Raw genomic sequence first — 21,258 nt, forward strand, 5'->3', positions numbered from 1 at the left:
CAGCGGGGAGTCCGTACTGGCTCTCGCTTCACCATCTCCGAAAATTGAGATTATGCGACCTCCAACTAACACTATGCGTGCGCGAAGACAGCGCACATGAAGCCACCAGCCATTTCGGCTACCCAGCATTGGCACCCACCGCAGATAACCTCCATGATCGGGCGCGCGGGCCGCGTATGCGCTGTCGCGTATGCGCAGCCACGGCCGTGATAGAGTAAGAGACGCACGTTGCCTGCACCCCTTAGCGGGCGCATGGACACATTGCCGTACGCTCATATCCCCCCCGCCCCTTCGCATGCGCGTGACCTCTAACATTGGGCGCGGCTCAAGCCGCCATTCTTCTCGACTCACCCTCACACACACAGCATATGGCACGCGATCTTACTGCACTTAGATTTTATACGGAACATTATGGCGACGCCGACCGCGAAAATTCACTTGGAGTGTCCATATAATTGCTATCGCAATAAAAGGTGCGTTGACATCTTCAGTTTGGTAGCCATCGTCTTGACCATTAAGTGTCGGGTAACGTAATCTCGGGTGACACAAGTGCCATTCTGGCACTTCTATAATGCAGCAGAGCAAGGGAAGAGCAGACATAGGCCTGAAAACTGAACTTTTTTCAATAGATGGCTATACCCAATACATAATACTGGTGACTTCTTGGCCGTTAAACATATGAAAGGTAAAAAAAAAAGTTCGCGCAGGTGCTCAAGCAATGCTCCTGCTAAATTTTTATGCATGTATATGGATCCTGTAAAGTCGCCACACATTTTTTTGTGGCCCCTAGGTGTGCAAGGAGAGAACTTAGCACCTCTGGCAAATTTCACTAGTGGCATAGGAGCCATAATGGCTCCCATACGTTTGAAAACTACTAGGTTCTTGGCTTGTGTTTTATCAGGTTCATTCACTCAGTTGCTGCCCTCGTGAAATGTGTTGGGGCATGCAAGAATCAGCAGACAGAGAAACAGGTATACGCTTTAGGGGCACCTGTAATAATCCCATTTATAAACATAGGTACATTCATTGCACAATGTGTCTAACAGCAGCATACGCATCCAGTCAAGCTTTCCAAACCCACAAAGTAAATAGGAATGCTTAAAACCCCATTGTCTTCTCCAGTACCAAGCACATACAGTAGATGTAGACATTACCTTTTTGCTAGAGTTTAATTGTCACATGATGCATGCTAAAGGTTCACGTTTAATCAAGCTATGCTGACATTTTGCGGATCCTGGTGGACATTGTTACTTTTCAAGGTGTGGCATCAGCACTCATCTTAGCCCATACAGACAGCCTCAAGTGAAATGTAGTACCTTGTCATTTGCTTTGAAATTGTAAAGGCAGTCAAGTGACATGGCACATTGTGCACCACAGGTAATTCAACTGCATGAAAAATACCTTCAGCACCGTCTTGTTTTTTACCCTTTACAGCATACTATATGTAAATCTGAATTTCAGTGGTCCTTATGTTCAAGATTCATGCTTATTGTTGTGCTGCACAATACTTTGCTGTGCCTTCAATTGGGGCGCAAAGGAGAAAGATAACTCCGACTCTCATTGCATATATATCTGGGGTGTGTCCAGTACTTTACACACTCCAACAAGCAATGCGAAAAAACATGCAAGCAAAAATTGCAACACAAACAAACAAGGACCCCGCTGACACTAGGGATTATAAGAAACCAAGCTTACACCATTACAGTATACAGGCATCAACATGATTTTTCTTTAAAACATTTAAATGTACAGGCAATATACATGACTGCTAAGAGAAGATGCTGTGTTCAAAGGCACCTGCTCTTGCAAATCGAAACAAGGCATCCCACAGAAGGTACCATGTAGTCGTTTCGAACAAGTACACCATGAAGAGCTCACACAAATGGTTTACTTCATAGCATGGCCTAAAGTCAGACCTTTGTAACTTTGTGGTATCCCTCACATTGTGCGGGTCACAGCAAAGTCCTAGCTCTTCAATCAATGATAATCTGTGGGTCCTCCAAACATTTGAACAAGGGACCTGCAATGCAGGATGGCTGACATTACCACAACCATACAACCATGTGATTACGCTCCAAGTAGTCTCTTTTCAACACAAGATGCCACCATATTGCAACATAAAATGAAAGGTGCTCATCTATGTCTCAACAAATCTTTCTACATCTTTGCACTTTAGTCATTTTAAGCAAAAGCTGGCTTGGAGAGACTGCCAAGTCCTCTTGCTATTCCATTTCACATGCAGCTTTTGATCCAAGGTAGGCTAATAACAGCGTTGAACAGCATTACTGTATGTGAACAAATATGATGCAATTGAGAACTTTTGACTTCTTGGAAAACGAAGTAAAAGAAATTATTATGATCACAACAAACAACCAACCTTTCAGCATAGTAGCATGGTGTGCACTCCACCAGAGAAATGCATGCCTGTCATGGACAACCTTCAGACATACGACACCCGTGCAAGCATGCAATGCAGTACGAGATAGAGCCATGAAAACCACACTGTCCTTGAAGACCTGCACCCACTTCATGCTTGTAAGGCAGTCTTTTTTGCGAGTGCATTGACAGGTTCTTTTTTTCCTGCACAGCCTATTTGCCTGGTGGTTTAGCTTGCCACACAGTGATGTGCAAAATGCACAGGGGGGAGAGGGGGGTTACTGGGCTATATTCATGCAAATAAGCAAGCTGTAGAGATGGGCCCTCTTGAGCACAGCATCTAGTCCCATGCTTTCCAGTGGCCGTAAAGAAATTTCATATCAATATTGTGATGTATACACCCAAGCTGTAGATACAGAGGAGTTAAAATGCTATTAGCTTGCCACCTGACGTTTTGTATAAAACATTGAACAAGCACAGAATTAACCGACAAAAAAAAAAAAAAAAAGAAGCTACTCAAGTTTACTGCAGTGCAGGAACAATTGCTGAATTTATAGCAGTGAAAGAAAGTGAACCACACAAGGAGGAACCTGCTACCATTCTATTTTTACTGCCCTCAAGATATTCCACATCTATTTATGCATTGTTTTCCTTTTCAAGCAATTTACACTACAAAATAAACAGCAAGAAAAAAGAAAGCACAAACGTTATGCCAAGCAGTATGGTGCCAAGCGTGAAAAGGTTAGCCAGGTTGTCAACCTAAATGACAGCCAATAAGTTGTCTTAGGATTTAGTAGAACATGCAACTTTATTCCAATATAGCATGCTTTTACACATTAAAAAAAATTTTTTTTTTGCAGATGTACAGTTTAAATCAGCATGCTTTTCCCATGTGGCGTTATCTTGAGCACAGCACAAAAATGCAACTAAAGCTTGGAATAAATCATGCACACTTGGCAAGCTACAAAAGCAGAGCTGGGCAAGCACTAGAACAACACATAACCAGCATTACCTATATTAGCTGTGCAAGCTGAGGTCGACCACTGTAAGCTCTTAAGGGCAACAGATTATGATGAAAGAAATGGCTGCTTCTGTGTATGTTCTGCAACTCCTATTTTCGGAACAAGCCACCAGCCAAATTCCTTTGTCTACAACTAAATAAAATACTTTTTTCAGTCTCTGCAAAGAATACAATGACTGACACAGTAGACGCTCTTTAAAGGGGCCCTTGAACACTTTTTGAACATGCCTAGACACTGCTAAATACTACCATAAACACCTAAGCTAAATTATACCCCTGCACATGCGGAAAAGAGCCAACAATATTTTTTTCATAAAGCACACTCACCATTTCCTGCAATTTTAACAGCGGAGCTGTTTAAGCCGGGCGTAATGTGTCAACCGCGAACAGAAAATGTGGGCCGATCCTGGCGGTAGTGCAGAAAGGATTCAAGCGCAATGGCACATACCCATGTGAACTAGCAAAGCTGAGCCTGGCTAAGTCTAGCTAAGCACGGTTGGGACTACTTAACCTTAGTCCGTCATCGATAGCCAATCGATAGCTAATCGATAATCGGCAAATAATAAATTCCGGGAAATGCTGGGGATGCCTTGGTAGTGCTTAGCCTAGCCCAAATACCTGGCCAATGCCTTGCGATAGTCAATTGATAGCCAATCAATAGTTCATCGATAATCGATCAATAATCAATAAATTCCAGAAAATGCTGGGGATGACTTGGTAGTACTTAGCTAGCCCAAAAGCCAGGACTAGCTAGGTGCCCATCAGCTCCGTTGTCTCTTTATCATTGTGCCTCCAGTGCAAGCTACGCTAATTTTTTTTTTTTGAAGACCCCCGTCATTTTTTTTGGTAGCTGTGACACACCAATAAACACGATGGCTAGTGGCCGGATTCCTTTAGATGTCACAACTAAGCAGTGCCTCCGGCCAGCACCAAGAACCAAGATCTCATGAGCGATTCAGAATGGTGCTATGTAGTGACAAAAAACAATATCGCAGTGCTGAACTATGGCATCAGGTGTTGTAACGAACCAATCTCAAAAGCCATGCTGATAGCTAGGCACACTTCAATGGTGAGTGGAGCAAGTGACACTGCTCCACATTGGCACAGCTTCCAACACAGAATGAAAAGGTAAGGAAGGTTACAAAGGTGTGCCATGGGCGGCATTTGATTGTTGACGACTACAGTTGTATGAAGTGCAATACTTCTTTCAGAAAATATTCCCACATAGAAGGTTCTTTATTACCAGACACATTCCACACCTTTATTCTAAAGAGTGCTTAGGGCCCCTTTAGGACAAACATAAAAATAAACTTGAGAAATTTGTCTGATACGTTAGAAGTGTGAAGTGCGTTGCATCTGTAAGAACCCGAACGAAGCTCCCCAAACTAATGTTTCACTTACCAGTGGATTCAACTCTACAGAGGTAGTCTTAAAAGGAGTCTACTATATTCCCTCTAAGTTGACTTACACCGGACATCAATGCTGGTGTCTTTCATATTTTGTTTCACATGTGCTATGCAGCTTAGGCCCTTGATAGTGCTAGGCGTATAACGTGTGCCATACATCATAAAAGAAAAAAAGCTTTATTCTGCTGACTATGTGACATACGACATGGGTGATGAAACAACACTGAACAAAGGTGCCAAAATGTAGGTTGCTTCCATTAAAGAACTGTAGATATATATATATGTATATAATAAAAACAAGGAATAGCCACCAAGAAATTCATTAACAATTCTAACACACATACAGACACTCACATCTGTGCATCACAGGCGCTTTATATATTTCTTTCTCTTAGTAAATGGACATGACGAAAGCTCTGGGTACATAGCATAAGGGCTTGAACACAACATACAAAACAAAAGATAGAAAATGACTCCAATTGACCTCTAGTCCACAGCAGCATAAACTTATCTGCTTTGATACCAACCAAAATGTCTACACAGAGAACCTGTCCATTCACTACATGAGCTTCTACAACAAGCTGTATTACTATTCTCTATAAACTGTCTGCTACAGCTTGCTCCTAAAGACTTTTTTCCTTAATGAGCGACTGGAAGACAGTCTTTGCGTTTTGTGCCCACAACACATTCCATAGAGAGAAGGCAAGAAAGAGGAGCGGTACTGCCAAAACTGGGAACCTAGTTCACACACAAATGGTACCCCGTGGTACCCCCTACAGGGTGTACCATGGACTTGGCAGCTCACGGTACTCTCCATTGCAAGGTACCACAACAATCACATTGACAAACGAGCTCACACAGACTTCCAATATCTTGCAGCTGCTTCACAGCAAAAGATGAGGCTACAGAAAATGTAACACACTCGAAGCTTATTAAGCCTCTCCAATCATCAAAAACATAAAGCAGCAACCACATGAAGTACATTTCCAGCGTCTTTACGGCGTGGTGGTACTTAGCGTTGTGATGGCAACTTCACGCTGTGAGAACTGTGCTGTTATCAGAGTCAAAATGCATGCCATGGATATCCTTTTCAGTTAGTAACCACGCCACATGCACTGTGGTCGGCACTACAGTGCGGTCGTTGCACAGAACAAAATGAACGCGTTGATGACAGCCTGCGTCAGGCCGAAAATATGTCGAAAAGATATTGCATGTGGTTGCTGCTCAAAGCTGCATGATGTGTAACGAAGCAGTGCAACTCTGCAGACACACCCATGCACAAGCTCAAAAGATGCACGCACAACATAAATGAGACTAGCGTGGCAGCAGACAGTTGGGCACCCTGAATTACCCGCCCTTGTGCCGTTTGGTGGAGGGGCCATAGCGGCTCTGCCCCAGAATGTGTTCCTCGGAAAAGGTGGCTGGAGGGAGAAGGCAGCGCATGGCAGGCCTACTTCTGGGCTGCCAGCATCTCCTGGATTTCGTTCTCCCATTCGGGATCATCAACTTGTGCGGCTGTGTCCGTTGCCACCACCTCATAGTCTTGCAGCTCCTGCTGAAGCTCCTTCTCCCATTCGTCATCTGCTGCAGAAGGAACAACACGGCTTGTGTGAGACTTCCAAAGCTGTCAACTACTAATTACAGTCCAACAAACTTATGCCAATACCGGTTTTAACAATATATCGGATAAAACAATGAGCCGACGACGGAACCATCAACTTCTGTATGTATTCTGTGGTAAAATAAACCGCTTACAACAATGCTCCCATGCCGTGTTATCAGTTACAACAAATAAATCTGGCTACTGGGTGCATGCATCGAAAGGAAAAAAGAATGCAAAATATTTGAAAAAAAAAAAGTAACTTTGCCACACCCGTTCTTGTGCAACGCACCCCGCATGACATGCCTTTGTCGCATTGCCGACATTTGCACACCCCTCTTGCAGACACCGGAGGAGTGGAATAGAGAAGTGAGAGGGGCGACGAACGCGTGCTGTGCGGAGTGCACGGCACAAAGGAAGGTGTGGCGAAACAGCTTGTGTGTTTTTCTTTCCTTGAATTTCGTGTTCCTTTTCATTTTGCAGACAACCAGTATTCAGATTTAATTGTCATAGCCAATAATGCGGCACAGGAACATTGTAGTAAGTGGTTCATTTCACAACAGAACACACACAAAAGGTCACAGTGCAGCAGATACTCATTGTTTCGTCCGTGTATTGTTAAAACCAGTAATGCCATAAGTGGTTTTGCTGTGCTTCTTTCTAATTAAAATGTTTGAATGTTTATTTTCATGCAGCCCGGTTATAACAATTGTTATACCAGTAATATTTCCTTGGCACTTGAATATTCTTATAAGTGGGTTTAACATGTGCTTTTCTAGCATTTTATTGTTTTGCTTTTGACACATTATCGCAGTTGTTATATTTGTTTCTCGACACGGTGCACATGCTGTACCAGTTTGCTATTACATTGCAACCATTCCCGAAGCTTTTACCAGGATGGGTGCACTGTTATCACAGGATGCATGTAGTACATCCTAAAATTGCCTCAATGACCACCCTGCTTCATGTAGTACATGCAATGAAGCCTCATAAGCGAGGGCAGATTGTAAGCTGCGTCCTGTGATTCTACAAGTGTGCTGAACGAATCATTACCTTCACTGCCCAGCTGGTTATTTTTGTATGCAGAAGCTTGACCAATAGACAGCTTACACTTTTCAAGTTTGTCATTGCGTGCCTGCCTGCTTGTGCTCATGGCTTCCGGGTGACAATATGCATGGTCACGTCTGTGCATCATGCGCTGTAATTTTGGCATGCTACTTTTATCTGCCAACCACAGAAGTAGTGAATGGTGTTCACTGGTAGAAATGTCAGTCAAGCTTTGGCTACTATCGCAGAGTAAAGCATTTATAGTATGTCTTGGCCTGTTTTAGAAAAAGCTCACTACAAGGTCCAGTGTACTCATGGTGCACTCTACTAGTCTATTTGCAAAAGCCGCCTGAATCCTCGAGCGACCACTTGTATTTCAGAAATACAAATCTGCCAGTGGAACTCAAAATGATCCTCGCCTGATCACTGCAGAAGGTGCCATGCATGGCAGGCAGCTGAGGAGGTGCTATCTAATCCCCACTAAGTAGTATATACCCTTAAATGTACGTAGGCATGGTGGTAATTTCAGTCTATCCACTGCTGCAGTCTACAGTCTTTGCAATGATATGTAATACAATCCCAAGACAGCAGAAAAAGCGGCCACTGCGAAAGGTACAGTTCTGAGAAAAGTTTGGAGACCACAATATTCGCAAAAAAATAAAATTTCTTCTAGCAACACAGAATTGCCTCAATACATTGCACTAGTTGAACACGTGCACGTAGACTGTACCACTCGATTGTAGCTGGCACACCCAGGCTGTGAATGCAAAAAAATTTTTTGCCGCACCATTGGTCTACAAACTTTTTTTGCTCAGGGTTCCAGAACATGAAAGGTGCAAAGGGTACAGGTTTGAGTTCTATTGGCAGCATAAGTTCGTATTGTCTTTTCTCACATGTGCAGCATTACTTGCAAAGTGGAAAGCAGTCTAGCTAGGTGCTTGTCTTGGTTCATAAGTTGAAATAAAATGCTCAGTGCATGTTAACCCAAATGAAAAGTATGGCCTATGTTTAGTGCACGCGCAAGGGCCACAATAAAAGTTTCCTGACGAAGAGATGTGCTTAAATACAGTATAGACCACTTATAACGTAACCGCTTATAGTGCAGGACCAGATATAATACGGTCTTATTAGACTCCCGTTAATTTTCTCATAGCGCTCTATGTATATGCGTATCGCTTATAGTGCAGTTGCAGGACACGAAATACCGGTTACAGTGAGGCTGCCTGGAAGTTCGGTAGTCAACCTAGACGGCAAACGCTCCCCTCAAGCCACAAATACCGTATTTACTCAAATCTAACGCATACTTTTTTTTTCCGATCGTGTTAGAATCGAGTATGACCCTAAATCTGCGTTACCATATAGCCGTCGGCATTTCAAAATGGCCGCCTCACACGCGCGTCGAGCCTAGCTACTCTCTAGCCTAGCTACCATAGCATGCCGTATCTTCCTTCGTGTGCTGCAGTACATGCGCTTAGGCAATAGTCTACCGTCTGTCTTCACGTTCACTGCGTCTGCTCTATCAGCATGAAGTACCGAGTTCATCATGATGCCGCATTTAAAAGGAAAGTGATGATGTGTGCGGAGATGCGCGGAAATCGGGCCGCATCAAGGGCGTTCGGAGAATCCGAAACTTGCGTTCGGAACTGGCGCAAGCAGAAGGAGAGGATTTTCTCCAGCAAAGCAATGCGGAACAGTTGCAGTGGACCGAAGCAGGGCGTAATCTGCGATGATCCACTTCGGCGATACGATCGCCTTGGCCCTATCTTGAAAACAATCTGCGATAGGGAAAGTCCGCCACGCGCCGTGTTTTCGCCGCTTACAGGTTGCGTTGAAGCGAGAGGCATGATAGCACGAAGGTCAATTCGCTCGCCGCACTTCGTCACTCGAGCGTTTTGACAGTTCGTTTCCGCGGTCAACGAGCGAGATGTGTTCACGTTTGCTTGTGCGCGTGTGACACCATGCACATAAAACCCCAGAAAGAAGACACCATGCTTGTTCACTTATTTAGTAAGCGAATACGGAACCTAGAGCACGGTGACAGCGACAGCAGAAATGCGCCTGGAGTGTCCATTATCGCAATAAAATAGTTGTTTTGGTTATAGTGTGGTACCGCTTATAGTGCGGATATTCGTGACTCCGGCGACTTACGTTATAAGCGGTCTACACTGTACTATGTCATGATCCTGTATAACAGAAGTGAAGCCATGAGCAAATATTTTCACAGGACCAACATGATGAGCCCCATACTAAATGTTACTACATGGGGAAACCAAAGGTGGCTAGCAAAGCATTGGCGCTGTGATGTTACCTGCTTTGTCTCCCATGCCAAGTTGTTTCATGCCAAGCTTGACTTCCTCCTCGGAGATCTTGGTTCCTTGGAAGGTGTCCGAGACAAATTCATGGGTTGGGCTGTCCAGTGCTTCGTCATCATCTCCAGCCGCCAAGTTCTCTAGATAAGAGCAGACACAATTATTCCACATATGCTAAACACAAGGCACCCATACGTGTGTAAGTTCTTTGAGTAAAGTACAATTAGAGGGGCCCAGAAACAAGTTCTAACAAAGGTGTGTAATGTGCCTGGTAACAAGGCATCATCTCAGAAATCTATGCCAATAAACATTTATTGCATGTGCCTCATAATAACATAGCTATTAGCAATCAAACATTGCTTCTGACATGCCTATTGTGGTGAAAGACGACGACGATGGCAACGACATATGCGACACGACGCGGCAAATAAGAGAGCATGAGGGTTGGTGGCAGAAGAAAAGGAAGAAGAAGACACGAGCGAACGGGCAGCTGCGGCCATGAGGGCCGATTGAACGAGGGCCGAGCAAGGTTCGTGAAAGCAGTCCCGAGAGGGCTACCCGGGTGTATCGCTGGGCAGCCTCGTGACGGGTCGCAAGCCACCGAACCGAGGTCCTGCCCGTGTCCCGTGCCTGGCCGGTTCCCGAGATCTGGCAGTTCCTGTGCTCTTGAGAGTCAGGTGCGTTTGCAGTTCCGGTGTCAGAATCCTGAGCCACCAACCCCTCCCATACCCCCACGGCCTTTCGCGCGATGGAAGTCGCGTTTGCTCTCCGCTGTGCGTTCGCTCTCCGTGAAGGCGCGCGTCCCCTGCGTGCTTTCACTCGCACATACGGCGCGCGGCGACAATCTTATCGACCTTGGACTCATGCTCCACGTCTCATGCTCCTCCTCCGCATCGCCCTCGTTGATCTCCTCTCCCATCGGTGGGCGCACCTCGTTGAGAAGCGTGCTCGTTACTGTCCTTGTCGGCGAGATTTTCCTGCGGAAGCCCTATTATAACCGGTACTTTGTCTCACGTGGCTTCACTGTAAGCGGTATGCATATACATGGAGTGCTATGTGAAAATTAACGGGAGTCTGAAAAGACCGTACTATATCGGTCCTGCACTATAAGCGGTTATGTTATAAGTGGTCTATACTGTAACTCCATTCACACAAACTGCATTCAGAAACCTTGTGGTGGAAAATATTTGTGAAGTGGCACCCAATGACACCAGACACATTTCTCACCATTCTTAAAAATGTCTAAAAGGCCATAGGTTGGCATACTCACTCACGGGTACACTAACACATACTCTTGAAATAGAGCGGTAGAAAATGATGAAGGCTGTGAAGTGGACGTGAATATGACGAAGGGAGTGAGTGCTGGTTAACTTAAGTACTAACGTAAGTCAGTGATGGCGAGCTTGAATGGAGGTGAGTCTGAAAGTCTGCGACTGCTGGCAAATGTGTATGTGAGTGAGTACTGGTGAGTGACAGTGGATGCAAGTACAAGCGTTAGTGAGTGCCAATGAGTGTTAGTGAGCAGGAGCGAGTATCCACTGATTCTGCCGACCATATTCAAGGAACATGCTAAATTTCAGGGCACGGCACATGCACTGGTGTCTACAGTAAACCAAGACAGTAGAAGCAATGCTGACATACGTTTGTTGCTTTCGTCAGATGGACTCTGCCGCGATGAGACTGACGAAGTGTCACCACTGCTGCTGCTTCCTGAAAAATTGAGTATGTAACAGGCATTTGCATTCTCATCAGCGACAAAAAATATTTGTTCTTTTATCAGTGACTGACTGTCAATCTAATGTACTATTACTTCATATGTTTTTCAAGATTGAAAGTTTATGTTAGATAATATGCACGGTATCTGCCATTAACGTAATGCATCACTGTCATATCTTGTTACTTTCCAATGGTTCAAAGTAAGTGCTTATGTACAGAAACATAAATATGGCGATGGTGTCATTAAGAATATAGAGCTGTCAGACTAGGTGCAAGAAACGTTGAAATAAATGCACTAAAACTATAAGAAAACGAACTACATGAATGCTAATAAGCCAGTTACAGAAATCAGTGCTGTGTTTAATATGAATCATCAAAATGCAGGAATTAAAGAAGAATTGAACAACTTTAGGTGCACAAGTGGTACGTGATGCATTATTGATGCTCAATTTTGATCCCAAATGCAATAAAGTTTGTGACTGAAACGAATCCGAGGCTTTTTTTAACATGGTGATGCATATTTTTCAACATGATGGCACAAAAGATTTTTTTGAGAAAGCTAGGCAATATGCCAGCTTTTGTGCTCACAGATTTGTACAGCAGCAGCACGCGATAATTACTCAATAGCTCAAGTAAGAGTGTATAAAGCAATACTTTGTATAATGCAAATCCAATAAATGCCTTTTTTTACACATGCCTTCAGGTTTTAATGCTGCTTCTAGTATTATTTAGTAGCGTGGATATTTCGATGCACCAGGAATAGCAGATTTTGAGTTTTGTGGACCACTTCCGCAAAGCCAGACTTCCGACAAGACAGATTGTTGCGGTTCCTCAGAGTTCATCTTAAAGAGCGTCTACTATGGGGATTCCAATAAAATTTTTGAAAACGAGTTTATGAAGCTTATCAGCATCATTTTAAAATTTTAACCAGAAATGCTGAATGATGTTACATCCTACATCCATGTAAGCATCGCATCATCATTTATGCAAATATAGAGAGTGAAAGAAGGGCCACTAATAAAAGTGCCACATACCAGCACCCTTGCCGTGACTGAGCACACTTAGCTGTGTTGACTGCTTGACAAGTGAGACACGGTAGAAATAGTTCCTCCAAAAGTCAATTTCAGGAATCCTGATATGAAAACAAAGAGGAGACAGGCATTTGAGCACAGAACAAAATTTACACACCCTGTGAAATAAGAACGTGCAAATCTTATTTTAGGCAAATAAGTTATCTGGAACTCTTCGTCAGGAAAATCATACAGGCATAATGGATGTGCTGCAAAAGCTATCGGCTTGCTGCAGTTGTTCAGTGGCTGTGGTGTTTTGATGTAGGGCAGGTGCCACAGGTTCGATTCCTGGTTATGGCAAGCCCATTCTGATGGGTGGCAAAAAAAGACAGCAGATCCCACGCCCTGTGGGAATCGCTGTTATGCGAAGCAGTGTGCGGCCTACCAAGTTAACCAAACGACCATGAGAGCACCAAGACGTAGGCGGCTCTTTCATGAGCTACATAACACGCATCTCATGACATTCATGTCATGAGTCCCTTTAGCTACACCTAAGAGACCTTAAGGCGAAAGCCTTAGTCATGCTCATTACTATGACTTCGACCATAAACTTTTAGCCTTTTCCTTCACTTAGTACCACATCCGAACCCATTCCATAGGTTTTTGAGTGTTAATCTTTTTTCAGTGAGTCACTCTCATTTTTGCTCAGTCATGGTCATGACTATGACTTCTACCATCATCCTTTAGTGTTTCCCTCACTTAGTACCCACGTTAGAACCCATTTCAGTGGCTTTTGAGTGTTAATCTTTTTTCGCTGAGTCATTGGCATTTTTGCTGAGTCATGCTCATGACTATGACTTCTACCACAATCCCTTAGTGCTTCCTTCCCTCAGTACCCATGTCAGAACCCATTCCATAGGTTTTTGAGTGTTAATCTTTTTTCAGTGAGTCACTCTCATTTTTGCTCAGTCATGGTCATGACTATGACTTCTACCATCATCCTTTAGTGTTTCCCTCACTTAGTACCCACGTTAGAACCCATTTCAGTGGCTTTTGAGTGTTAATCTTTTTTCGCTGAGTCATTGGTGCTTTTGCTGAGTCATGCTCATGACTATGACTTCTACCACAATCCCTTAGTGTTTCCTTCCCTCAGTCCCCATGTCAGAACCCATTTCAGTGGCTTTTGAGTGTTAATCTTTTTTCACTGAGTCATTTTCATTTTTGCTGAGTCATGCTCATGACTATTACTTCTACCAGAATCCTTTAGTGTTTCCTTCACTTGGTAGCCACGTCTGAACCCATTCAGTGGTTTTTGAGTGTTAATGTTTTTTTTCGCTGAGTCATTGTCATTGTTGCTCAGTCATGGTCATGACTATGATTTCTACCAGCTGAGAAGACTTGACAACCATGGCATGCCAACATCTGCTATGTAGCATCAATTTCTTGCTGCTATTCAGTTGCTGCAGTTCTACATCATGGGAAAGCGAAATAGGGCATTCAGAGTCACTTCAGTCCGTTCGAGTTAAGGATAACTTTCATTTTGTTTGCATTCTTAAGTTTCTGTGGCAGACAACTTTGGTTTGAGTTTGCTCCAACTTCTTTGACACTAGATAATAGATCAAAAGCTAAAATAGTGGGCTTGCAGAAATGTGTTGCAGGGCCCCTTTTAAACACCTCGGGTGCTCAAAGCTAATAAACCATAGGTTTCCTGCAACGTCGCATCATGTCAATTTTGTTAGCATCTGCATTGAGCTAGTTAGCTGTAGCATCAAAATGACACATTACCAGCAACTGAAATGCAACAGCGCTGAAACAGCAGCACTTCCAGGTAACAACAGGAGTCTATGCCTCAAGTGGCCCAAGTATGCACCATTTTGAGCACCACTAACACTGTATGTTAATTCAACATAAAATATAGGGACAAATGGCCTTCCTTTTCTCTGAAAAATAATTTTTCTTTCTTTGCAAATAAAAAAAAAAGAAAGTAGGTAAAGTTTAGAAACAGTAATTCAACTCCAAACTTGTTTGGTATTATTGTTTAGTGGCCCTCTAAGCTGACCTTCAAGCAAGAATCTTGCATACCCACAGTATTCACTGTGTAATGCCACATTAAAGGGACACTGAAGAGAAACACTAAATTATTTTAGGCAGATAAAGCATATTTTTTCAAAACTTTATTTTCATTAATTTCATGGTAAAAGATTTTTACTAGGTGAGAAAATAAAGAAAGTATTGCTCTTTATTTCACGCTGAAACTCCAGTGCCGGTGCATCAGTGTGATGTTGCGGATTTCAAAGTATTTTCTCGTATTTGCACCGTTGTTGCTCAGTAAAAGTTCTTGAAACTTGCCAAGTTCAGTCTTTCGCTCTTTTAGAATATTCAGTCGTTCCAAACAAAAAATTAACTAGGCCCGAGCAGATGCCATCAAAATTCATGACAACAAGGGCAAACTGGTGTGAGAACTTCAATGCGGTGGAGCCACCTACCTTTCGTTTTCGCATCTTTTCTGGCTTTCCAAGCCTCTTTCTCAGGATAAAAGTGCTGTAGAAGAGTAATTTGCAACTACAGCTCAACTTAATTTCCTCTTTAGCACTTGTCCCTTTAAGTTGCCTGCGTGACCTATATCTGCAATGCTTTTTTTTCAACTCACCACATTTGCTCTAGATCTATTCTCAGCATGTCAAAGAACAATGTGCAAAAACAATTATGATAATTAACACACACAAGCCAAAGTTATCCGTCAGAGAAATTTTAATATACAAGCAAAATTGTAGTTACCTTCAGCTCAAGTTTTTCGCAGCTCTAGGTGCCACATTTCACTCACACATGACATAAGGTGGCATAATACTGGCAGCAGGGTATTAGCGAAAGTCGGGGTGCCATGGTTACCAAGCCCGCTCAGCCTGCTGATGACGTTTCAGTGACCTTCGTGATCGTGTGGTGTAGCCTCAGAGGCCATAGCATCACATTTATGGTTACAACAGCTTCTGTGAGGCGGCCGTTGGCACACCAAAGTGCTTGGCATATTCATGTGTCGTTCCCATGGTTTCAACATCTCGCCCATGACTGTGTTATACTTAAGATGGTTGTAAAATGCAATGCAGTAGTTATTATTTTCTTTTTCACAGTACTCGCAATATTGTGCGAACGTAAATCGCACATTACATTTTTAACCAATGATCATACGCAATTCTCTGATGTCATATCCTATCTACGTGGTACATGCAATTGCTGCATTGAAGTGACACAAATGGTGCTGCCCAACAAGCCTTTCCTGGTACGTTGCAGGGCCCCTTTAATGAGACGTTGTGAATAGGTTTGGTGAGCATATTTACACCTGTTGTGTGTTTATGTGATCAAGGTGCATATATAATCAAAATTTTCACCTAATATCTGTCGTACCATGCCTTGCATTGGCCAGGAGCCGTATTTTGTGCAAATTCTATTTCATTTTCCATTCTTTTTACTCTTCACCATGGGCTCAGATGCCACTGTACCAGCATAGCATTGGGACTGGCCACTTGGCACTACACAATATGAAAAGAACAGAAAATGGAACAGAATGTAACAAAATGCAGGCCCAGGCTAAAGCCTCCAGATTCTTACTAAAGTCAGTTTCTCTCGCTTTTTTCTTTCTTCTGGATCAGTTCTTGAGTGCAGTGAAAAGGCTGCTGCATTATAATGGTGGACTCACCATTTTGGGACAAGTTCAAATCTCATTTTCTCCAGGTCGGGGTCCTCTTGGAGCAATGCCATGGCAATGGGCGACATGGTATCCATGTCAAATTCAAACTGAACTCCACTTGGCGGACTTCGCACAAAATTTCTTTTGTCCTATAGGCATTCAAAAGAAAGATAAAAGCTATACAATACACATAACACAGGTCTTATTAAATGCAATGCATGCATTCAGGATAGCTGGTATCCCATAGCTACTACTGTTACCAAGAAAAAGACGGACAGCAGGAAACAGCAAGTGCTAGTGCCGAAACAATTGCCAAATTAAGAGTTTATTAGCACATGACACAAATAAGTGCTAATCAACCATCAGTTGGAAGTTTAGCACACATGTTTGTCATTTCACGATGTCCCTGTCTGTCTCAGACTAAAAGAGGCTGGCTACAGGAATAGGTAGTCTCTAATTTAAATTTATTTTAGTTTAGGTAACCCCTATTTTAATCAAACAAAATTTAAAGCACGGGCTTCATGAAGTGAAGTCCCATGAAGTTTGAAGTTCAAGAGGCTATGTTTATGTGTTGCACTGCCGCATCCTCGCCACACTAATGACATGCAATGAACATGTATATAGCCTATAGCCAGCATTACTGAAGCAAAACTTACGTACTGATTTCTGGTAATAACAAGTCATTATATTTTCCAGTCAGAATGTTGGCCCTATGCTTCTTGGTACTCCTTTACACCTTGTTTTAAGAGCAATTATGATTACAATGAACTTTTCCTAGAGCCTCCTCAGACCTGAAGACTGCTCTGTGATGGAACTACTTTTCAAAATGGTTATCGTTACTGACTCACATGTTATAAATGTGATAAAACCATATTTTTAGAATTTTAATACCCCTTCCCCGTTAGATGGTGAACGCAGCACCTACATGTAAGCGGAGAAAGGAATCGTCTACGCATGATCCTTGTCGTAAAAACCATTTTTATTGTTCTAAATGAAGATATAAGATCGCATGGTAGGTTGCCATGTAGATTCTGCTTTCTGGATTTTGATGTCAAACGGTGGTATCGAAATGCACTTCCCACACGCCTTTCGTTGTCTGAGGCAACAGAAATGTGGAAACGGAATGGTTATTTTTCACGAACGCTGATGCCAATAAGATGCGTAAACCGCTTCCATACAGTTCCGCATGCAAGTGATCTTATACTCTGTGATCTATTTTAGAAATACTTTGCCACAAAACTTACTTCAATGCGTTCAGCAGAGACAGAGTTATCGGCAATCAAACATGGCCTCCGCTGTGCTCCCATTCCTTTTTAATGCCTTGCATTGCGCAGGCTATGGCGCAGTGGGGTGGGCCACAACGCTCCAGTCTTCAAAATGTCACAGTTCAAATTTAATTTTGGATGTTAAAGTAGACACCACGGCTTCCGATTTTGATGCCTACGATGCGCTAAACGTAAGCCAAATGCGGCTGTCCTTAGTGAGCTGCAGTCTGCTTAGCCAGTGGACTCGTGGCGGTACCCCACGGCGGCCGAGGCGTAGCCGACCGCAGTGACCAATAGCAGCCGCATATAAGAATGTGCTTCATTACGAAATAAAGCACCCAGAAAAGAGTGAGGATCATGGCTTCTGTTAAAACGAGAGCGCTTGAGAGAAAGGCGACTTCCCGCTCCGCTTGCGAGCTCCATGCATTGCGTACGACAGCAAAACTTGGCCGAGATGTTCACAGCCGCGTATGCTACCCGCAGATTATGTTATTTCACCAAGTCTGAGGGGTGCTTCAGGGCCCCTTTAATGTCCTTTTCTGTGCCCGTGTGGCACGGGTATTAGAATGAACTTGCAAGGTATTATTTTGGTACATTTCCAAAACTCTACTGTTCTGGTGTCTCGTCAGAAGCTTGAAAATTTGAGTAGAAGACACTCAAACTGGCTCACTACCGCACATAAAAACATCTGTCAGCCTACTACCACATAATGTGTGCCTTTTTTTCTGCAGAGAAAGCCGACTAGTACTTGCTGCCGCACCCATACTTTACAGGAAGAGGATTTTTCACAGCAGAGAATGCACAGAAGGTATCACAACGTGTCAGACAGGCAAACAAAAAACTGTTTCTGGCAGCACTTTTGAGCATATGTCAAGTGTTTAGATGGGTGTACTAATGCAGCAAGTGATTACTTCGAATATAATGTTTTTTTTTTTGTGTTGCTTTTATGAGTAAATTCCAGAACATAATAAATATAGAAGGCATTGGTGTGGAAAGCAACGCAAATTTCGTTATCATGTGAAGCTTACAGCTGACAGGGTCAGTATCTGCTGCTTCACATTTTCTTCATCTTCACATCCAACCCAGGGCAAGATTCCAGTGTCACACCTCTGCTTGCACTTCACAAAGGTCTCCTGCTCACGATTAAAGTCTGCCAGGATGCTCTGAAAGCAACAGAAATAATGTCATAAGTGCGGAAGCGCGATGTGTGCGCGTACATGAGACTAAAAATTACAGCGAATCGCACTAAGCTTGAAAAAAAAAAAATGTAGACAAAGATGTTCTCACATTCTCTTCGACTGTTGTTTTGATCTGCTTGGCCGTCTCTTGCACAGTTTTCCCAGCCTTGTTCGCCACAGAATAGAGGAAGCCTAAAGGTAGTGAAAGAAATCCGGTTTTTGCCACCAGAAATTTCACGCGAAAAGCACGGAAAGCGATAGCAATCGCAGCTTCCCAGTTCACAACACGCGAGCCTCGCATAGTAAACAAAACAGCAACACGTCGCGACACGGGAACGCGGCAGGTCTTTAGTGGCAGACGCTTTGATGGCCCTGCGTCAACGAATGCGCAGCAGGATAATCCCCTCTCTCGTAAAACTGATCAGAACATTTTATCGAAGGAAAAGTGTGTCGAAACACTACGGCACTTCGGCCGTGTACTCACTTCCGAATGATTTCGCAGATTCCATCGCCTTTTGTGACACATTTTCGAGCGGAATAGAGATGCCCGTCCCCAAGTGGCCCTTGTCATTCGAAGGCTCAACACTGGCCGCTGGTTTCGGCTTTTCAGGACTCGGAGGAGCATCACTGTCCGGCCCGGACGTCGAGCTTGAATCGCTGCCCCCACCACTTTCTTTGGACGGTGCTGCTGGTTGAGGCTCATGAGTGGCTTCGTTGGTGGGTTTGTTGTCTGACGCATCGCCACCCTCCGCCGACTCCGCAGCCTTCGCTTGCGGTTCCGCTCCTTTCGTTGTGTTCTTCCAAATGTTAGAAATGAAATCCATGCTTCCTGTTGAGCCCCAGCCTCGCGTTAAGCGCACGGAATTTCTCCGACTCTGTCCGCACGACTATAATCACCAACGCAATACAACAGACACCTACAGATGCAGCTGCCGCAGCTTGACGACACAGAGGTTGACACTTCCGCTGCGCTGTAAATAAACAGTTGTTCTCCAGAGCAAAATAACGTACACTTAGGTGGCGCCGGATGATCTCGTTAGCACATACGCTAACTGAGTGCTCAGGCCAAGATCACAATGGGAGAAGATGGTCTTATTTATTAAGGGAAATGCCGAAACGGCCGTAAGCTCAGAAACTAGCAGAAACCAACAGAAACACAACGCTTCCGGTTGGCCACACTGTTTTGAAATAAGCAAGAGCACGTGACCAAACTCAAAACCGACCGACCGGCCGTCACTGGAGTCGCTCTCGTCGCACTCCTCGTTCGCGTTGGGTGCTTTGAAGCGCTGTGCTTGTCAAATTAGAGACATGTGTAACCAGCAAAGGAAGTGTCATGTTTAGTGTCATCGTTGTCACGGTCGTGCTAAGCGCAAGCTAGCTGTTTACATCGTGAAGTACAAAACTTTTGCCGCCATGTTTCAAATGAGCAGTTTCAAGTGCCCGTCCTGCGCTTTGGCCTATACGACAAGAGGTAACGCCGCGCACGTGCGTTTTCCGCGGTTTCGCTTGCTAAATACATGCGCTTTCTTGCAAATTTTACTTGTGTGCGGTGGCGTGATGTGTAAAGAAGCCCTTGAGATGCTGTAAATTCTCTACGAAACAGTCATTTTACTGATTCGTTTGTGGTTGCTCGGGGTTGTTGCTCATTGACTCCATTGTATCGCTGACGGACGCCACTTGGCGTCGGCTGGCGACTAAAGACGTGTCCTGTCTTTTCATACAGTTATAGAGCAATTTTTGCGCTTCTTCAAAGAGAAGCAAGCTTGTTAAGCTCAAATAAATGTTGACGAATAATGCTGTCGTAACTTTTTGGCTAAATGCCGTAGAGCGATGGGGACTTCAAGCTCTGCGCTGACCGACCGTATTTTACCGTTTTCAGAGCAGCGAGGCAATCGACTGCCCCGAATATTAAAATGTGGTCACACGTGCTGCGAGGCTTGTATAAGAAGCCGTGCGTCATCGAACCACGTGTGCGAGTGCCCTGTTTGCAAGGTTGGTTGACAATTTCGCTTTCATACATTTCCGAAAGTTCGATTTTCCGCAGTAATCGAGCGCCACACGAACCGCGTCGCAGTAGTGCGCCACTGTCAGTGCTTGAACTTTTGAAATTACAAAATTTATTTCATTTTATAACTTTCTTGCAGGAACAGCAATCCTTTGCCGACAGCAGCAGCATCCAGGCACTGTTGCTCGATTCGTATGTTTTGGGCATTGGAGCAGCCTGCAGGCCGCAGCAAGTGCCGTAAGCTATCAGGCCTCTTATGTCTAACACCGTATTGGGAGGAGCTGAGGATGCTCAGAACGTAATGAGCACAATCAGCGTGAACTGTGCAATATGCATATGGTCTCTGTGGCACAAAACGGTTTCTGTAAATTGTCGATTTCCACTTCTTCAAATATGTTGGTGTTTGTTGCACACTGTGTGGCATTTTAACTGTGTTGTCTGTAGATGGCACTACCGGCACGCTGCGCCATTTCTTGCCTCAGGATCCGTCGCATTGCCTCCGTGGCGGCCACGCTCCAGTAAGGGTGGAATGCAAAAGTTTTCCTGTATTTAAGGTCCATTCGATTCACCTGCACCACTGTGAACTAGTTTACAGCGGGACACGAGAATTGAAGAAATTGTGCAGCTTGATTTCAGGGGT

At 44.0% G+C, this 21,258-nt stretch overlaps 2 protein-coding genes across 5 annotated transcripts in view; one reads left to right on the top strand and one right to left on the bottom strand.

The window, feature by feature from the left end:
- Positions 1 to 969: 969 nt before the first annotated feature.
- Positions 970 to 19,750, bottom strand: LOC119461436 (synapse-associated protein 1). Of its 2 annotated transcripts, none has more exons than XM_037722740.2 (8): positions 19,098 to 19,750; positions 18,723 to 18,805; positions 18,464 to 18,598; positions 16,180 to 16,319; positions 12,510 to 12,607; positions 11,401 to 11,469; positions 9,759 to 9,899; positions 970 to 6,384 (listed from the first exon to the last, which is right to left on the bottom strand). In XM_037722740.2, exons 1-8 carry the CDS (start codon positions 19,435 to 19,437, stop codon positions 6,254 to 6,256), a joined length of 1,137 nt encoding a protein of 378 aa, XP_037578668.1. In that variant the 5' UTR covers positions 19,438 to 19,750; the 3' UTR covers positions 970 to 6,253. The 2 variants fall into 2 exon arrangements, with proteins under 2 accessions (XP_037578668.1, XP_037578667.1); XM_037722739.2 differs by having other exon boundaries at positions 970 to 6,387; positions 19,098 to 19,747.
- A 77-nt stretch (positions 19,751 to 19,827) lies between these two features.
- LOC119461435 (RING finger protein 17) overlaps positions 19,828 to 21,258 on the top strand; it is a 110,967-nt gene continuing 109,536 nt past the window's right edge. For 2 of the 3 annotated variants that reach the window (XM_049672640.1, XM_049672641.1), the window contains exons 1-3: positions 19,829 to 20,084; positions 20,493 to 20,605; positions 20,758 to 20,855. In XM_049672640.1, coding sequence (XP_049528597.1) covers positions 20,027 to 20,084; positions 20,493 to 20,605; positions 20,758 to 20,855 — 269 coding nt within the window. In that variant the 5' untranslated portion in view covers positions 19,829 to 20,026. Of the gene's footprint in view, positions 20,085 to 20,492; positions 20,606 to 20,757; positions 20,856 to 21,258 lie in introns of all 3 variants that reach the window. The other variant, XM_049672642.1, reaches the window with a different exon arrangement.

The sequence above is a fragment of the Dermacentor silvarum genome, chromosome 8 (genome assembly GCF_013339745.2).
Source record: "Dermacentor silvarum isolate Dsil-2018 chromosome 8, BIME_Dsil_1.4, whole genome shotgun sequence".
NCBI classification, from domain to species: domain Eukaryota; kingdom Metazoa; phylum Arthropoda; class Arachnida; order Ixodida; family Ixodidae; genus Dermacentor; species Dermacentor silvarum.

Bases quoted from the DNA above. Each gene is read 5' to 3' on its own strand.
- LOC119461436 (XM_037722739.2), bottom strand. From the start codon at position 19,437: ATGGATTTCATTTCTAACATTTGGAAGAACACAACGAAAGGAGCGGAA. The intron at 12,608-16,179 runs GTGAGTCCACCA...TTTTCATATCAG, and splicing joins TTTGAACTTGTCCCAAAATG to GATTCCTGAAATTGACTTTT. The intron at 9,900-11,400 runs GTATGTCAGCAT...GCTCTTATCTAG, and splicing joins ATCTGACGAAAGCAACAAAC to AGAACTTGGCGGCTGGAGAT.